At 39.4% G+C, this 18,886-nt stretch overlaps 1 protein-coding gene across 1 annotated transcript in view; it reads left to right on the forward strand.

The window, feature by feature from the left end:
• epb41a (erythrocyte membrane protein band 4.1a) overlaps window positions 1-18,886 on the forward strand; it is a 55,837-nt gene that overhangs the window by 17,823 nt on the left and 19,128 nt on the right. The window contains exons 11-15 of the mRNA XM_070921815.1: window positions 2,984-3,231; window positions 5,455-5,529; window positions 5,943-5,990; window positions 8,780-8,842; window positions 11,228-11,398. Of these exons, the coding sequence (XP_070777916.1) occupies window positions 2,984-3,231; window positions 5,455-5,529; window positions 5,943-5,990; window positions 8,780-8,842; window positions 11,228-11,398 (605 nt within the window). The remainder of the gene's footprint in view (window positions 1-2,983; window positions 3,232-5,454; window positions 5,530-5,942; window positions 5,991-8,779; window positions 8,843-11,227; window positions 11,399-18,886) is intronic.

The following is an 18,886-nucleotide window of genomic DNA, read 5'->3' on the forward strand; positions in this document are numbered from 1 at the left end:
AATGCTGAGTCAAAGATGACACCAAGATTACTGGCATGGGCATGAAGGTTTGATGTCATTGGCCCTAAGTGGCTATCTATACTCCCTGAGGTGTTGGGAGGACCAAAAACATCATCATCATTTCTGTCTTGTTGTCGTTCAACTGAAGACAGCTTTTTGCCACTTAGCATTTCACATCCTGGAGGCAATTAAGGATCGATGTGATGGAGTTTGAATCCCCCGGATTCAATGGAAGGTATATTTGCGTGTCATCAGCGTAGCAATGAAAGGAAACATTGTGCTTGTGGAAGATACAGCCTAAAAGAGTAAATATAATGGGCCCTAAAATTAAACCTTGAGGTACTCCACAAGTCATAGGGGCAGTAGAGGGGAGAGGCTGCCAATCTTAAGAGAAAAAGTCCTGTCGGTTAATCAGAATCAGAATCAGAAATACTTTATTGATCCCAGGGGGGAAATTGTACAAAACAGGAGTGACTGTAACAGGCTGCATGCACGGTCGGCGCATGCGCACTAAGTAGGAGGCAAACCAACTGAGGGCAGTGCCCTGGATGCCAACCTGGTCTTTAAGGCAGTTTAATAAAATACAACGATCAACCGTATCAAAAGCCGCGCTGAAGTCTAAAATAATTAAAATGGCAGATTGGAATTTCTCCATGATGTTATGTTGAAGACTATTTTACAGGAATGTGAGCTTGGAGATGGGACGGAAATTGTTTAAATATTAGGTTGGACTACTGCATGTTTAAAACAGGATGGGAAGGTTCCATTTGCTACGGTATTTACGATAAGGAAAATTGTGGACTAAAGTATCCAATACTTCCTTTAAAAAGAAAGTTGGAACAATGTCCAGGGGGCAGGTGGTGGACTTTGTGTGAGATATGGTATCAGAAATGTGGGACAGAGATACAGGCTGAAAGTCATTAAGGATGGCAGAGCAGACAGACATCAGAGAGGGATCGTAGGTGGGCAGTAAAACATAAGCTTGTATGCGATCAGTTTTCATAGATAAAAAGTTCTCACAAAAAATCCTCACAAATGCCTGTGGTCATTTGTGGACAGGTAGCAGCAACAGGGTTGAGAACAGAATGTATTGTATGGAACAATGCTTTGGGACTGTGGGAATTTCTGCAGATGGTGTCAAAATATTTCGCTCTTGCAGCTTTGACAAATTTCTGATAATTTGCCAGATAGCCTTTCAGATTCTTAAATCCTGAGTCCTGTCTTTTTTTCATTTACTTTCTGCCTTTCGACATAATTGCCTAAGAGCACAGGTGTCACTATTCAGCCATGGCTGAGTTATGGCTCTTGGTTTTCTGACTGTCAAACGGGCAACAGAGTCCAAGATGTCTCCACAGAGTGAATTAAACTTGTAATTAATTGTGTTTAGCTGAATGCTGCTGAATAGAGAGGAGGCTCTGTAGGCATCTGAGAAATTACAAGCAGCATGTATTTGTAGAGCGGAAGTAACAAACTTATTTGGCATTTGATGATTGGGGAAGGTGTGAAACAAGATGGAGAATCTGACAGTGCTAACCACAACACCACCATGCTGCCTATGTGTGTGTGGTGCATGTGTGGAGTGTAATCAGTCAGTCACATGGAGAGGACTGCACTGCGTGTTGTATGTTAACGGCTAGCATTCATGAGCCTAGATTGTTTGGATGAATTCTATCTCTCTTAAAGAGAGAAAATCTACCCCAAAACAGATTAAAATTGAAATGACCAGCACCGTGGTCCGCCATGGCAATGGGACCTGAGATAAAAAAAGATTTGCCACATTGTTTTAAAGGGTTAAAAAGGTGGTTAAAATCGAAACATTTTGGTCAGCTCTGACTGTGTAATTTAATTGTGAACATGGACAATAATCATTTTAATGGAAAGGCATCTAAACAGTGCCATCTGGATTTTAGTAGCCCGATGTACGCTCTGCAACTGAACGTGCATGAGCATCATTATAGTGCCTTTCGTCTTCGCTCTGTGGGTTTGCAAGAAGGGTGAGGAGCCAGGGCCTGAGGGGGTAGCTGCTATCTCCTGCAAGTTATAAAAAAATATATATATACACATCAGGCTTGAAATGTAAGAATTTTTACAATAAGTTAACTAATAACATTCCAAGAAGCTACCCATCATGCACAGCAACTGTCTATAGTCTGTTCCCTACACTGCTATATGTATGAATGAAACAGTCATGTGTTGAGCCAGACCATAGGGCAAGTACATTTGTTAGGATCATATTAGCATCACGTACAAGTTGGACTGCGCCAATTCAATTTAGGAAACCGGACACTGCTGCAAATTGCATTTTGATGTTGGCCTGTTCTCCCACAATGCAAAGGAACTTTGATGTATTGACTTATCATTTTAATAATGCCATCGATAAATTAACAGGTACTTAAAATCACTTCTGCCCTACCTCAACACTTGTCTACAGGAGAGAAGTAAATAAAACTCAGGTATTTTGTTAACAGATTGACAGCATTGTTTTGTCTTGAAAGATCAATGAAACAGGATGGAGTAAGGCTTTTTATATACACTTAAATCATTCAAGCTTGTCATAAAGTGATAAATCCTTCACACCACTGTCAACGCTCTTGAGACTCCATCTTCCTGCCAGCTGGGCTGCTGAGTCGAGCTGCTGTCTCTCTGATAAGTGGCAAAAAATTAATGGATGGACATTATTACAATATCAATATCAGTTTGTCAGAATTGTCTTTATTGTTTGGAAGTGATTGAAGCTGAATGACATCTCAATGCAGCTTCAGACAATAGTGTGCAAAAATCTATAGGAAAAATCATAGAGAGGACATGCGGGGAAATGCTCCAAATGGTTAACTTTTAGATTTTAACCTTCAGAAAACATAAAAGTTGTTTTGAAAAAGTCTATAAGTCTAAAAGCTACAGATACCATTAATACATACATTTTATTTTGTTTTGTTTTGTTGTTTAAAGTGAGGCCATTGTCTCTCCACTTTGTCCACTACAGCCATGGCGTCCACTCCTGACAATAAATCAACTCGTCCGGTCAGCGCCCCCGTCATGTCACCGGTGTCTCCTGGGGAGGCTACCCCGTCACCGTTGCTACACACCCTGCCTCGCTCTGACCAGCATGACGGCTCCACGCCCAAAGGCAACCGCTCTGGAGGCAGGAAGGCAGAGGTAAAGGTGGAGAGTCAGCCAGCTGAGTACACCAAGAGCCACAGCCCCCGACCAGAGTCCACTCCAGAAATCAAGGTAGTGGACACTGACCTTTACGTCACCACATGTTACTATTCAGTTCTCACTCTGTTTATTACTGAACAAAAAAGGGAAGGTTACAGGGCACCTATAATCAGAGATCAGGGAAGAGGCCAGAGAGAAGAGGTTATTAATAAAGAAATACAGTGAGTTTTTGGTAGACAGTCCCACTGGTCAAATTCACAATTAAATTATGAAAGTATACAATTATCCTATGGATGCACATTGAATGAGTGCTATACGTTTCCAGTAAAATTGAAGGAGGAGTACCTGGCCCCATTTGAGTGACTGAGTTAATAAGACCTTGAATTCAATCAATGTCAAGGTATTAATAGATCAATACTCGGAGCTACTGACTCAGAGGTATGAATATAAATAGTGAGATGAAATGTACTATATGCAGTAAGTTATGGAGTAATATGATAATAAGTGAGCAAAGAAGTCAATTAACATGTGACAGAAAGTAATGTGGCTTTGCCTATGTAAAGTAAGGCTACTTGACTTATGAGTCAGGTCTACAGAATTGTAATTTGCCTACCAACAGTAGGAAAGTTTACATTTTTGAAAACATCTGTTTCATAGCTACAGGTTTTGAAAATGTTTCAACCTTCCAAACTGTGCATAGGCTTATCCTCTCTTTTTAGAAAGTAAAAGCAAATACCCAATCTTAAAGGAATACTTCAACATTTTGCTTATTTGCTTTCTTTGCAAACACTGAACCATTGTTCACCAACGTTCACATGGAGTCTATTATACCTCACTGTAGTGCATGATGTGTGTTGGTATGGAGCAGTGGGGCAAAGAGTGTAGGCTACATATATAACATATATAATTTTGTTGTAAGTGTGGCCAGTACTGACAAAAAGGACAGTCTACCAAATGAAAACAAACATATGAAACAAAGTTTTGTGGAAGGTTTTAGCCCAGAGGCCTGTACTACGAAGCAAGTTCATTTCGGTTGCACAATGGTGGCTATCAACTCTGTAAGTCAGGTTTTCCCAATCTAGCCTTGAGCGCGTTCACATAAAAGGGGTAGTGTTTGCTCCATATGACCAATCACAAAGCATGGACAAGTCTACTGGCAGCAGAGCGTCATATCTTACAAACAAAGAGCAAACTATAATATTAGACAAATACGAAGAAGTTAAACACATCATCCAGGCTAAAAGCAACACAGTTGCAGCTGCCAAATGCAGGAAGGACAGCTGGCAAAAAATTGCAGACTGTATGTTAATAGGCTTGTAAGTAGTAAATGATAATGAGTAACTGACTATAATTACTGTGGGAGTTGAAGCTCAACAAACGCCTTGGCCTAACTTGTGTACTCTAACTTGAGAAGGAAAAACTTCCACAGGACGCCAATGTAAAAAATAATAAAACTAAGTATTTTCACTACACAATTTTGTTGTAACTTCTTACAGGATTATTCAAAGTTAAGCTCTCCCAATCAGCAAACTGTAATATGGGAAGAAAACCATGTGGCTCGGTCCTTGCTTGAGCCTCAACTGAACACAAGAGCCCTGTTTCTCTTAAAGTGACAGTAACCTACATCACCATCCACAGAAAGCTTAACAAAGGCTTACTTAGTGTTGCCTTTTACAAAACATAATGCTTACATCAACATAAATTAAATCAAAAAGACTATTAGCTGACACAAATTACTATTTATTAACTTATTCAATGAAATCACATTATTAACACATTGACTATTAAACAAAATACAGACTGCACTTATTTATCTAACTAAAACATATATAAACATAACATGGCTCCCACAATTACATTGGTGTTCTATTAAATGAATGTGTTGCTCAGATGTATTCTTTTGGCGTATATTACAATTTTTGCCTTATTCTTTCAGCAGCAACCTCGGTGGAAAAACAAATCGGACTTGGGAGCAAATGAAAAAATGATTATAAAAATGTAATTCAAAGCAGTAGTTAGGCTTACTTTCATATCTTGTAAATACAACACGTACAAGGCTTTAGTGCTTTAACCAGTCACTGTTGTAGGATGACATCGGTATAGAAAAGCGCAATGAAGTGGTTTCGACATACGGCTCAAGAAGCTTACAAAGATAAGTCATTCCCCCCGACGAGAATCTATAAATCTCATATAAAACCTGAAGTTACCTTGCAAACTCTAAATCCTGCTTCGTAGTACAGACCTCTGGTTGTGCTGGAATTTATCCTGATGTACGAGCTTTGTCTGTGCTACCAGACAGTGGCCAGGAGAGAGCGGAGGCACTCCCCCTCTGTGACCACTGCCAATGGGGAAAGAGAGCAAAAGAGCCAGGTTTGTTTGTTTGATGCATGATCAGACTAAACTGTTGGAACCAGTTGAATCAGTTGAAACTAGACATGGAGGTTTAAAAGTCATGATAAATGTAATTGATATAATACCTTTTGCTGGAATATCAGTAATTGTTGACAAGACAAAAAAATGTCAACAATCAAAGTGCTAAATTGCACTGATGTAAAACAATATAAAAGTCTAATATTGAAAAATCAGTCCTAATCATTGATTAGCAATATTGACAATGGCCTAATACAGATATTAAAGGGATGGCTACCATTGTCAGAGGAAGAGTTACATCACTTGAAAGTCCCTTACGCTTGTGTTTTTGACTGTATTACAAATGGTTTGTTGTTGAGTTGAAACAGGACCTTAACATACAATAACTATGTATTTCCTCTGATGGGGAGCAGCATTCTCCTCAGGATAAAACAAAGACGGAGATGATGCGAGTGAGGAAGGTTAGCATGCTGTGCCAGTGTTCCTGCAGACTCACCATCCTCATCCCTGCATCCGTTACAATTAAAGAGACTTTTAATTTGCTTTTCTGTTGTCTAACAGTGCTGTTTTCCATTGCAGAGACACTGAGTGCTTTGATCTCTTGATTGTTTTATGATTTGTGGCTGTTTGTCGTTCTGTGAAGGCTTGTAAATGTCCTATCAGCTGTACAAGAACTTGCTTTTGGATCAGGTAGAAATCAATCCAACTTATTATGTCATTCCCTGCAGCTGTTTGACAAACACATTATAAAACTTGGTTTCTCCTTCTCCAGAAGCAAACATGCGGGCTTACACTATAACGTTTGTAAGGGGAGGACACATACTCACACATACTCACGTGTTCATTTCTGTTTAGGAAAAGCCCCAATTGATTGATTGAATCACACCTTCCAGGAATTTGCAGATGTTGATGTAATTATTGTGCGAAGCAGTTTGTAGCTTTGTAGAAACAATCAGAATTGGAAAAAATAAATAAATAAGTAAACAATAATAATACAAATCTGCAGGAAGGAACTACAGAAGACAAGCCAACAACTATATTGCATATAGATGAGTTTATTTATTTGCATCCAAGCCAAATGAAGGAGCTTGTAAATCATGGCATGACACAAAGTAAACTTTTTTTTTAACATAAACCCATGACATAAATAAATATATTTGATAAGGAACCCCTAAATTTGGTTATTTAGCGTTATTTTCACCAAAATATGTTGGTGGGACATTTTATAGTTAAACTTGTCAGTGCTCTCTGGGAGAGTATTGGGGCCACTGTGATCAAAATATTTTGATAAAAATTCAAAATATTAGGTTTTCCTTGTACTTAAATCTCAAAATATTATAAGATAAAAGTAATAATTTTAAGCAAAAATAAAACCCAAATATTACTGTTTATTTTATATTTTCATAAAATATTTAATATTTTTATTCACTTGGTGTTTAATATTTTTATTCACTTGATGTTATAGATTTCACCAATAAGCATTTTATTACCATAGATTTTAGGATATTGAAATGAAATAAAACCATTGGCTTCACGTATAAGTCCATAACCAGATGTGTTTGTTGACTAGAAGGTGATGGTTTATTTGAGGACAGTGAATGAAGGGTTATATGCTAAAGTTCAGTCGGCAATCCAGGCCAAACGGTTTTGTGTCATTTTTAGGTTGCAGTCTTACCTTTTTCCTGTCTACACACCTAATTTGAATTTATTTGCTGCCAGCCATAGAGTCAGGGATGCATTTAAGTTGTACACTGGAATACATGAGCGGTTTCAACAAAAAATGTGTAGATCATTACATTTATTTAGCTGATGCTTTTATCCAAAGCGACTTACAATAAGTGCATTTAACCATGTGGATACAACCCAAAAATTGCAGGAATCATGCAAGTCAATTTATAGTCAACTATCAACTTAATTAAATTTGCTGACCTGCCTCAAGTGCTACATTAGATAACGATAAGAGATAGAGAAAGAACAGAAGTCTGCAGCAGTTTGTTTGCAGGATGTTTAGCGTTTCTGCTGTCCTGACATCAATGCAAAGGTCATTCTACCATTGTGGAGCCAGGACAGCAAACAGTGGTGAAGAGGTAGCAAGCCGGTTGGCAGTAGCAGAGTGTAGTGAACGGGCTGGGGTGTATGGTTTGACCATGTCCTGGATGTAGGATGGGCCTGAGCCATTGCAGCATGGTAGGCAAGTACCAGTGTCTTGAATTGGATTCGAGCAGCCATTGATAGCCAGTGCAGGGTGCAGAGGAGCGGTGTAGTTTACGGTTCTACAGAGTTCTTAATGGTAATGGCTGTGGTAATGGTAATGTTAATTAGCAATACAGTTACCCTAATGGTGATGGCCAGGCAATAGAAAGTTGTTGCCACTGACAGCTCAACAAAAAAACAGCTGTTATACAGATCAGTGTTATTTCTAAAAATCTAAAATGAAAAACAGTTTTAAGAATAAGGTTTCCTACACTGGTTTCAGATTTGTTCACCACAACCCTTTGGTGATTAAACTAGATTATAGTCAACTGATGCCACAAGAAGAGCCTGCAATCAGATTAAAATATACTAACACCACAAGAACAGCACACAATTAGACTAAATGATTTGTTACCCAATACAGCAGACAGAGCACAGTCAAGCAGAAGAATGCCTGTATGAAAAATAAAAAAAATACTCATCTTAATTAAAGCAGACTTGAGATAAATTATAATTAAGTCAGAATGCACACTATATGCACACAAATAAGCTCATTTGTATCAATCAGCTAGTCAATCAGTTTTAAAATTTTAATATTTTTCATCAATCCATCAAGACAGTTGAAACATGAAAATGGTGAATGTGATTTAATTTTTTTTTGGGACAAGCAGACCCATATTGGTGCTTCTCCTCATGTACACTGCACTGTACACACAGTACAGCTTTTGCACAGTATGTGACTTCTACTCACAGTGAGTGAGTGTGTATCTGCTTGGCTTCTAATACACACAACTTGTGTGTGTGTGTGTGTGTGTGTGTGTGTGTGTGTGTGTGTGTAGGTGTAGTTGAATTCTTCACCTGTCCCTTACTGAGCTGGGCATACTAGGAACTGCAAACCACGCTCTGTGTTCAGTCCCATTGCTCTTTTATTTTTTGTGATTCATGTCATTGCCATGATCAGCACTGCTCATTGGATTCCATTGCAAATTAAATATTAAAATGTTTGAATGAATTCTGCATTCCAACCAGCTCTTCCCCTTTTCCTCATTTTCCACAGAAAAGAGCTAAGAAACTTAAGGGTGAAACTATTTATATCAGACATAGCAATTTAATGTTGGAGGTTTGTATTTTCAGTCTTCAGATATCTGTTCTGCCTGCTTGCCATCACATTTTTCTTCCTGCATGGATGCTGTGTTGTTTTCTTTTTGCTTTGACGCCTGTGTTTCTCTTAATTTCTTGCCTTGTTTTCAGCTTAACCCTAAAGGCTTGGCATGCACTATTTTCCTCTCTGATTCTCATGCAAGTAGCTTCAATTCACTTTGGCATTGTCTTTGACATTTCATATTTTCATTTTATGAAATATATGATTGGGAAAGGTCTCTTTTTTAACATAGGTTAAAGTTTAAACTGGTACTGCAGCTTGGCCTTTGGTGCTGAAACAAAGTAAAATTGTCTGAGATATATATATATGTCTGGCCTGCTGTTCTGCCATGATGTCTATAGGCATTTTTCATGGCAGACATTTTGACTTTTGCTGAGCAAGAAAAGCATAGGCGTAAATAACATTAACAATGGCTCCATTCCATTAAGAGTCCCAGTAAGCCTGTCAGTGAGTGAGCATGCACAGTATCAGAGCCCAGGAACTGGCTCATCGAAGTGGAATGCAACCATCATTAATGTTCCACATGTGCCTTTCCTGCTTTGAAAAGCCAAAATGTCTGCCCTGAAAGGGGTCTATTTCCAGAGAAGATTAAAAAAATATATTTTGTTGTTCTTTCTCATTCATGTATGTCTCAGTGATGTCACTAACAGATTCTGGACACTGCTGTTGTTTCTCATGGGTCTTTATGGTTACTGAGGACCTCCAGTCTCTTTTTTTGATGAATTTGCTACGTATTTACTGTCTGTCTGTGACTCTGAACTTTTGTTGCCTGTGATCATTGTGCTGTGTGACATTCTCTTCTGAGTTTATATCATTTCAGAAGAGAGGGATGACATGTTACATTACTACAGCTTGGAAACGCTGATATTGGTTAATTTCCCTTTGAGAGCTGCATTAATTAATGTATTTTATATTGCCATTGACTCAAAAGACTACATGTAGTGTAAAAGGGATCACTCATACTGACACACCCTCAGAGAATTATTGTTGACCTCTTCAAGTTCATAGTTTAGTTTTTTACAACCACACCTGGGTTCTAGGTACAAATCTCATCCTGCTACTTGTGTGATATGTCACCCCCCTCTTCATGTGTCTGTACTGTATGCATTTGCCTCTCCGAATCAGCCTGCCTACCACCTATAAAATAGTCATTTGAATATGCAGTTATTCCATTACTTGGTGGCAACTATCACACTGCTATTTTAGATGGCATAAATAAACAAACAATAGGCTGACATTTTGGGAAATTAATCATTGGTTTATCACAAAGAAAAGCATGAGAATACTTTACGGTGATGGTTCCACAAGGCAAAAAGAGGAAGTCTGCTCACTGAATAAAGTGTCCTAAAAGCTAATGATGCAACAATTCACCTTCAAGGTCTTTGTCAGGTCAACATCCATGGGAATAAGCAGGCTGTATATATAGACACAAATGACAACTCTGCCTACAATAAGGACTTCATATGATACAAAATAACACCCATCATCCAAAAACGATTACTTTGTACATAAAGCATAATTGTCCTCAAACAGGCTAAACAGTATACATGTAGATACTGAAGTTCATTCTTGATCCTGGAAATAGCAGAAGAAAATGTGTACAATGTTGTGATTATACACAACTTAATTTCTTTCAATCCCTTTCTTAATTTACTGAAATTTTTGGAGCTTGCAATATTCAGTGTGCGAACTACCTCTCATTTTCCTTTGTATGCTTTCTCTGTCCATGTGCACACCATTCACCTTCCTTGCTTTGGTTCTGTCAGACCTGCTCACCATATGCAGGTTTTTCAGAGAAACACGACACCTCCTGTGTTTGTTGATGTTAAACATGTCCCCTTGCTTGCATTGATGAAAGCCAATCTGTGAGCCAGTGAACCAGTGCCTTATTAGCAACCACTAGTCGGGAGTCATCCTCTGCGCTTCAGCTGCTTTATTTCTGTTATCATGACCCACATGAGGGAGATTTAGAAATGTAAAAGCTGTAAACTCCAAATCTCAGTGATTGCTGCTGGGCTGAAATTTGGATCACGGATCACAGGAGACAGATTCCTCCCAATGCAGTCTGGTGTCTGGTTTGTCTGAAAAACATCTTCTTCCATGACCTCAGCATGCCATTGGAAATAGACAGGCTTTATCCAAGAACATGCTTTTGATCTAACACAAAACCATACTGCATTAAAGAATTTGTCAACATATTGACAACTGACATATAACAATGAAAAATGTATTTTTACAATCTGGGTGATTCATTATTTTTGGCTATTTGGCTATCCTTTCTTTACTTAAAAAAATGTATTTCCCTTCCCTCTACCTATTCTGACTTTTACGTTCTTGTTGAAGGACCTGGATAAGACCCAGACTGAGATCATGCGTCACCACACTAGCATCAGTGAGCTGAAGAGGAGTTTCATGGAGTCGGTACCGGAGCCTCGGCCCAGTGAGTGGGACAAGCGTCTTTCCACCAACTCGCCTTTCCGCACAGCGAGCATCAATGGCCAGCTGCTACCAGCGGTGAGTCCAGCAACTTGGGGAGGAAATACACTGCAGCAGTACTGTTATTTATTCTTGAGTAGATATAATTTCATCCAGTGTCAGATCATCCATATAGACTCTGTCAGCATAAAGCTTCCAAGTTGTTGAATGATGTGTTTTGTCATAACATGTAGCCATGCTAGCAGCTTCCCCTGCTTCCAGTCTTGTGCTAAGCTAGGCTAAACACATCCATGTCCTATCTCTGTTCTGGACATACAGAGATGAAACAGATTTTCTCATCTGATTGAAAATGTCAAACAAGATTATTTTTCTAAAATGTGAAGTCTTTACTGCAACCCTCTGAGTTGTTGCTTGAGTTAAACAAGCTTCTGTGTTTTTTATACTTTGTCAGTGATTATCTTAAAGAGAAAATGGATGCTCTTGCTTTTTGCTTTTGCCCAAAGCGACCTACAATGAGTGTATCCAAACTCAAGAGCTAGAACAAGAGCTAGATGTCATCAGAAATTGGAAGTGCAAAACTTAATATAACATAATGTAGGAGAAGCAGGCAAAAACTAAGATGGATCTGAATAATGTCAGGGGGGAATATGAAGTGGAAATATACAGTATGAATTTTGCCCAGAGCCCCAGAAACCAACCAGTATTTCTGAACTGGAACTGCTCGGCCCCACGTTAACTTAAAGTCAGTAAGTAGTGTGTGATAATTTGATCAAAGTCCCTGAACAAGTCAAGTCAATTTTATTTGTGCGGTCCATCACATCACAATTTACAATAGGCCTTTTTCATGGAGGACATTTTGACACAGGAAAAGCACAGGTGTAAATAATCAAATGAATGATGGCTGAATTACATTTAGCTGCTTTAGTTTCAGGGTCCTGGTATTGTTTATGCAGGCTCACTGTCACACTGCCATGGCTTATTGGGACACTTGAATACAGTCATCATTAATGTTATTAGTAACACCTGTGATTTTCCTACCATAACAAGTCAAAATGTCTGCTCTGAAAAAGGCCTATCTGCACACCTATGCACCATCCACACAGGTGTTGACATCTGACTACAGGTCTAATCAGCCAGGGTAATAAAAAAAAAAAAAAAAGAACTGTGTGCGTGTGTTTATGCAGGGCCTAAACTAGGAGCTGAACACTGATCCACTTGGTGGTGCTGTTGGTTTTCTCCATATCATTCCACTGCTTTGGCATGACTGTAACTGATCACAGAAAGACCAGACACTAGGTTTTTTTTTATATTTGAAGATGGCATGTGTGTACGCGTGTGCAGGGGAGGATGTCTGCAGTTGTACCTGCATACAGAGTAGTTGGTGGTGTGTCTTAGGTAATGGTACTCAGATCTGGTGCTTTCTGGCACAGGCTGCAATAGGTCAACTCTGTCCAGCATTTTCTTTGTGAGCGACATAAAGAATGGCACCTGGAAGCTATGGCCATGGCCAGCTGTTAGCAGCTCTCCTACTTCACCAGATTGTGCTCGGCTGCAACCTAAAGGGTTCAGTATGCTTCAAACCAACTAGCTTATATAAAGTGTCCGAACACGTCTAAAGGCAAACATGTTTGTACTTGTTCTGAATGGCAGCACTTGCACACTAGAAGGTGTAAAGCTTGCTGCAATAGCTTTGGGACAAGACTTGATAAATGTACAAATGGGGACAAGGGCGCGCACTTTGGGACAGTCTCCTCTCAAAAGCATTCATGGTGTTGAAAAGTGACGGAGTAGTTGTGTGAAAAATGAAAAAAGACAGCTTGTGAGAGATTTAAATCCTGTATACTTTCTCACCTCCACACACCTGTCCAATCGTTTTGTGAAGTGGGCGTGAATATCGGTTTTGGAAAAGTTACAAAAATTGTTGGACCACATTGGAAATGTGTAGGGGGAGAGGGTTTCAGTACTGTTCAATGATCTGATAACCACTTCATTTGAAGCATACTGGCACCTTTGTAGGTGCCCCGTCCTGAATCCCATCCCCTTAAACCATAACCTGTCCCCCTTATGCCTTATGCTCTATGAATGGCTGCTGCAAAGCTTTGTCATCCTGCTTGATCTGCCAATCAATCGCATGGCTGGGTTAATTCTGATAATGTATTTGCATGACTCGTGTCTGATATGATCAGTGAAAGGCTGAAGAGCAAAAGAACACAGGAAAAGATTCAGAAAATGATTAGTAACCAAAGGACTGACCCCCCCCCTCTTCATCTGTCTCACCCTCCGATCCTCCTCCCTGTATCTATCCCTCCCTGGATGTCTTTATGTGTTTTCCTCTGTCTTGTATCTCTGCCACTTCAGTCCTCATCTTCTTTCCATTCCCCTTTGAAGTCTGCGCTTGTTTCCCCAGTCAAATTCCCACCAAGTCCATCCTCTTCCCCACAACCTCCACCATCCTTTCGTTCGCATTCAGACAATGACACTGAAGGTCAGAGAGGATCTCAGTCCTCCAACCTGCAGGTGTTTACCTCTGGCTCTCGGCTCTCCTGTACTCACAATTTGAAGACACAGTTTCTATCCCAGACATGAGGTTCTGCACTATAATCAAATCTTCCTTTTTTGATACTCAAGAATGCAGCCATAACAGCACTTTTTTGCTGAAAGCCTAAGGCACACTTTTGGTAATTTCATATTATTGCTGAATGCTAGGAATTATGATGACACATAAGATTAAAAAATAGAAATAGTCTCCATTGCATCACCATCAGCCAATTAAATTTTCCAGATTCTCCCTGAGCTGATTTTTTCAGGCTAAACACATATCTTGCTTTGTGTGCAATACTACATCCCCATCACCTCCATTGTGTGCAGTGCAGGATTACCTTAAAATGTGTTTCATGGGAATCTCTTCCAGAGTTCCTGTCATCTTTGATGCCAAGATAATTGCCAGACTGTTTGGTACAAAATAAAGAAGTGCAGATGACATATTATGGCTTTGCCAGCCCATACCAGGCAGTTTTTCTTGTGTTTCTTCCTTCCTGTTGGCATTTAGAAGACTTTGCACTGCCAAAATAGTTCCCTCAAGCTAGCATTTTGGCTGCCAAAATGCCTTTCCTATTCCCAACATGGAATTTGTTGATCCTCAGTACATTCCACTTCCTTCCTATCCCTTCTGCCACTGCTGCTCTGTCAAAGGTGCAGCCTTATGAGACCACCTCATTCCCTACCTGCCGTGTTTTTACAAACTGCAGATCACAAATTAGATCCTTGATGACCAAAGTAGGCTTCTCATTTTTTGTCCGTGACTATAGGTTTTGCCAACTGAAAAGACAACTATGGCTACCAGATTTGATCACCAGAAGAGTCTTAAATATGCATTTGATGGCTACATACACAATGTCATGCTAACTCAGTGCCATGTGATTGAGGCTAAAGCTACATTTCCCAGGCAAAGAGTCAGTATCCTCACCAACTGATAATCCACGTAGAAGTCATGGAAATAAAGGAGCAACATTGCAGGGTAGAGCTAGTTATTATAGTATTATAGCACAGAAACGAAAAAAATGCTTAATCAAACTGTTCTTGTCTTTGTAACACATCGAGAAATGCTTAATAAGATAGTCTCCCATGCAGTGGGTGTGTCAGTGCTGTACGGGGGCTTTTTCTAACATCATTTGTAACCCCAGATAACAATGTAGTTTGGTAAAGTAATGATATTCTAACTCATGGCTTTGGAAGTAATACCACATTACTGATATAGGTAGTATGCTTGTAATCCAAGCATGCTAATGTTAGCAGCTTGTCTAAGAGCAGTTAAGCCCGCTGATCTTTTATTTTAGGTTTTGGAGTCAATGATAGACACCCTTCAAACTCTTTAGATACTGAGTATTGCTCTTACCACTGTCACCACCTCTCATGGGCAAATCCAATCCAGAGCTGCCGTGTCTAGTTACAGTTGCTTATCTATGATTTGACAATCGCTCTTTGGGGGAGGGGTTTAGCAAATGGTCAGTTGCTTCAGTGCATGAAACAGTGATGTTTTGTATCACCCAGTGGGGCTGTGATCACACACAAGTAACTTTCTCCACACAACATTTTGTTGGTTTCAAATGGAACCACCTGTAGCTACTGCAGCTTTGCTTTAATTGGCATTGCCTGTACATTGCAGTGGCTTGCAGCTTTGCATGTATTCAAATTTTCCAACTTGTTTGTAGAAAATGCATCCTTCTGGAAAACTGGATGTTGTCATTATATTAATAACCCAGCTAACTATCTTACCTGTCATACTAAACCACAATTCATATATAGCAACCAGCTATAACTAAGAGCTGGCTACCTAACTGGCTTGTGCATTAACAGAATATTTCTCCAGCTAACCTCTGTGAAATGTCTGTTGCAGGATTATTTCTCCAGGCAGCATTTCTTGCACGTATATGTCATGGTAATCAATGTACCAAAGAGTCAAGGAAAGATTATTTTCTTCTTTGGTGATACCATCCAACAGGGGCAGAGATCGTGTAAAAATACAATGCAAAGAAAATGCATGACAGATGAGGTTTGATCACAGGTTTGAAAACAAATGTGAAAAATGATGGAATTGTAACGAGGCTATCTGGAGCTGAAATCCTGTGTGCAGCTGCATGAAGCAGATTAAAGTCTAGCCCTTGCAAGTTCTGTCAGTCTCTGTAGATATATAGCAGTTAAGGGGCAATTACTTTAGAAACCTAAAGGATAATTCAAGTGCACTCTTTATATTTGCACTCTCTCTTACTCTGTAATGCTTGTACTGCTGCACAACATTTTACCACAGGATAAATAAAGATCTTATTTTAACATATCTTATCTTATTTTATTATAACTTGGATCTTATCATTATTACCAGTAATAATAATTTTGTATTTAACAAGTTAATTGGTGATACCTAGGAAAAAGGCAACATCACTAAAAATAAGTCAAACAAGTCAAGCCTAATCCTTTCCGTTTCACCCACAAAGATAATCGGGCTTGTTAACAGTTGTCTGATCATCTGACTGTGCAAGTTTCTTTCCCCGTCAGGCTTTGTTATTGCTGTCAGACCCAATTACTTTGGGGAGTACAATTATGATTAAAAAATGGGGTTAGGGTTAAAGCTACAAAATAAGACCCAAGTTGATTTAAACCAGAATTTTCCTTTAAGTCATGTCCTTCTGAACAGTCTTCTAGCAATAAGTAATTCCTGAAAATCAATTTTCGTGTAACTACAAAATAAAAGAAACACTTGAAGTACAGTCAACACTGACATCTGCTGTCACAGTTGTAACTACACAGAACTAAGAACCAGATTTATCCTGTTTCATATAACAGTAAGCCACCCAGATTTATCCTGTTTCATATAACAGTAAGCCATCCAGCATTTTAACCTTGTCATAATTGGAGTATGAGCTTACTTGTTGTTGATGTTTGCATGAGTCTCCCCAAAGTTAACAGACCTCTGTGTGTTAAGAAGTGAAGTGTCTGTACATGTTAACTTGTTCTGTCAGACAACACCACAAACACCTTAAATTAAAAGCTGCAGAGGACTTCTTGCAAACCCATGTCCCCTCCATGCTAAATACCCTCCAGAGCCTCCTTTTCTTGTACCTTCCCTCCAACATCCCCTTCCTCCATATCCTCATCCCTCAATCCCCCTTCCTCTTTCTCCTGTCAGTTGACCATATCCCACTTGTCTGTTCATTGTTATCTGTCTCTCTTGGTCTGCCGCTGCTGAGCACAGCGAGGGAGGCAGTCTCTGTTTGGACACAAGGTAAGAGCACATAGTTTGTCCCCAGCACCAGAGCGACCACCGCTGTACAGACATGACTGCCTGCTAGAAGAAGATGAGGAGGACAGTGAGGTTGATTGGGTTGATGAGGAGGAGGAGGAAGAGGAGGAAGAACAAGCTCATGGTCACACTCTAAAAGTTGCAATCAATGTGCCAGATGAGGGGAGGAGCTTGGTTAACCCATGTGAGCTAAACCCAGCCAGGCTCAAGCACTCCCGGATGTCTTTCTTTCTGTCAGGTCTGCTTGTGATGGCCCTGACCATGCTGTGGCTGGCCTTCATTTAAAAGACTAAGAAATGACTGAACATTTAATCCTGCAAGGTGCCGTCAGCCATCTAGAGACTGCTTCAATCAAGTGCTATTTTGTCCCTCTACCTTGAAGACATTATTTCTGTTCTATACTCGCAATTATTTCCTCTCTTACCTTCCATGCACCTCAGTTGTAGGTAGTTGTACAGTAGATGAAAGCATTACCGTTCAAAGGTACTTTAGTAATGTACAACAGTGAGTGAATGCATCACTATTCAAAGGCACTTGAGTGCGTACAACAGTGGGTGAACGAATCATCATTCATACCACTGTTACGTTCAGTTCAGTACAAAACTAGCTAATACAAGCACTGCACATAAGGTTAATAGCTTAGCAGCCTGTTATTTTGGACAGAGTTACAGTATCAGATTATGATTGTTTTTGTGGCTTTCACAGTCTTTCAATATAATGTACTGTCATCAGTCACCAGTGAGGGGAGCTCCACAGCTAAATGTTACTGATTCAGTCTTAACAATGCTGATTCAGTAAAGTTAGTTCACTTTGAAAATTCTTTTATACTTCATACATGTACTGAACACCTCTTAAGACCTTGGGGATGAGGACTTACCACTTAGTTTGGCAAACGTAGTAATATCTCAAAGCTTTGGTGGAATTACTGGAGTGTAAACTTCTTAAATCCAATAAACAGCACGACAGAGACAGACAGAGATATTGTTGCATCTAGGACCAGCTCTCACACAGTGGATGTTCTAGATGTTTTCATGTAAGCTATAACCCCACAAAATAGTTAATGCAGTTAATGATATGTTACTCGCTGCAAAATAATAATCATCAAGTATGGTCTAGGGCCTTGTATAATCTGCTTCATCACATGGAGAAATCCAGAGGTTGACAGACCTGCCATGCCTAGCTGTGGTTGCAAAACTATCATTGGACAATTGCCATACACTACATGTCATGTCAGTGTCATGAAGTCAGTAACATCATAATTACTAACGTTAGCCACCATAATCTACTGGTCATAACAGATCAAGTCAGAATGAATCCCTGAGTGAAGTGAATTAAGCAAGGGTGGTTTTATTTCTTAGGAATTCAATTATTTATTTGTAAGAGAATTAAGTTATATAGTTATATTTCCTATTACAAAAGTTACATTGTATGGCTTATAGAAATCAGCAAAACAGGCATTTTCTTTTTTAATTATATAAAGTGTAGTTTACCAAGATCTCACTTAGGACATTTCTGTTATACAGCCCCTGGACAGCATTCAGTTATGCGGCAAAGGTTAACAAACATCTATAGTCAGACAGTTGACCAAAACTCTCAGACAGTGTTAAGAATCTGTGTGCAGCTTAGCATCTGTTGTGACTGACATGCGTTAGCTCTGTGTTAATGTTGGACCAAGTATCAGCAGACAATCATGCCAAGTGTAAGTTAAGAATCCTATCAGTGGAGAAAAGGAATTACTCAGGAATGCATCAACAATTTTATACTCCATT

Source organism: Enoplosus armatus, chromosome 16, assembly GCF_043641665.1.
Source record: "Enoplosus armatus isolate fEnoArm2 chromosome 16, fEnoArm2.hap1, whole genome shotgun sequence".
In the NCBI taxonomy this organism is placed as follows: domain Eukaryota; kingdom Metazoa; phylum Chordata; class Actinopteri; order Centrarchiformes; family Enoplosidae; genus Enoplosus; species Enoplosus armatus.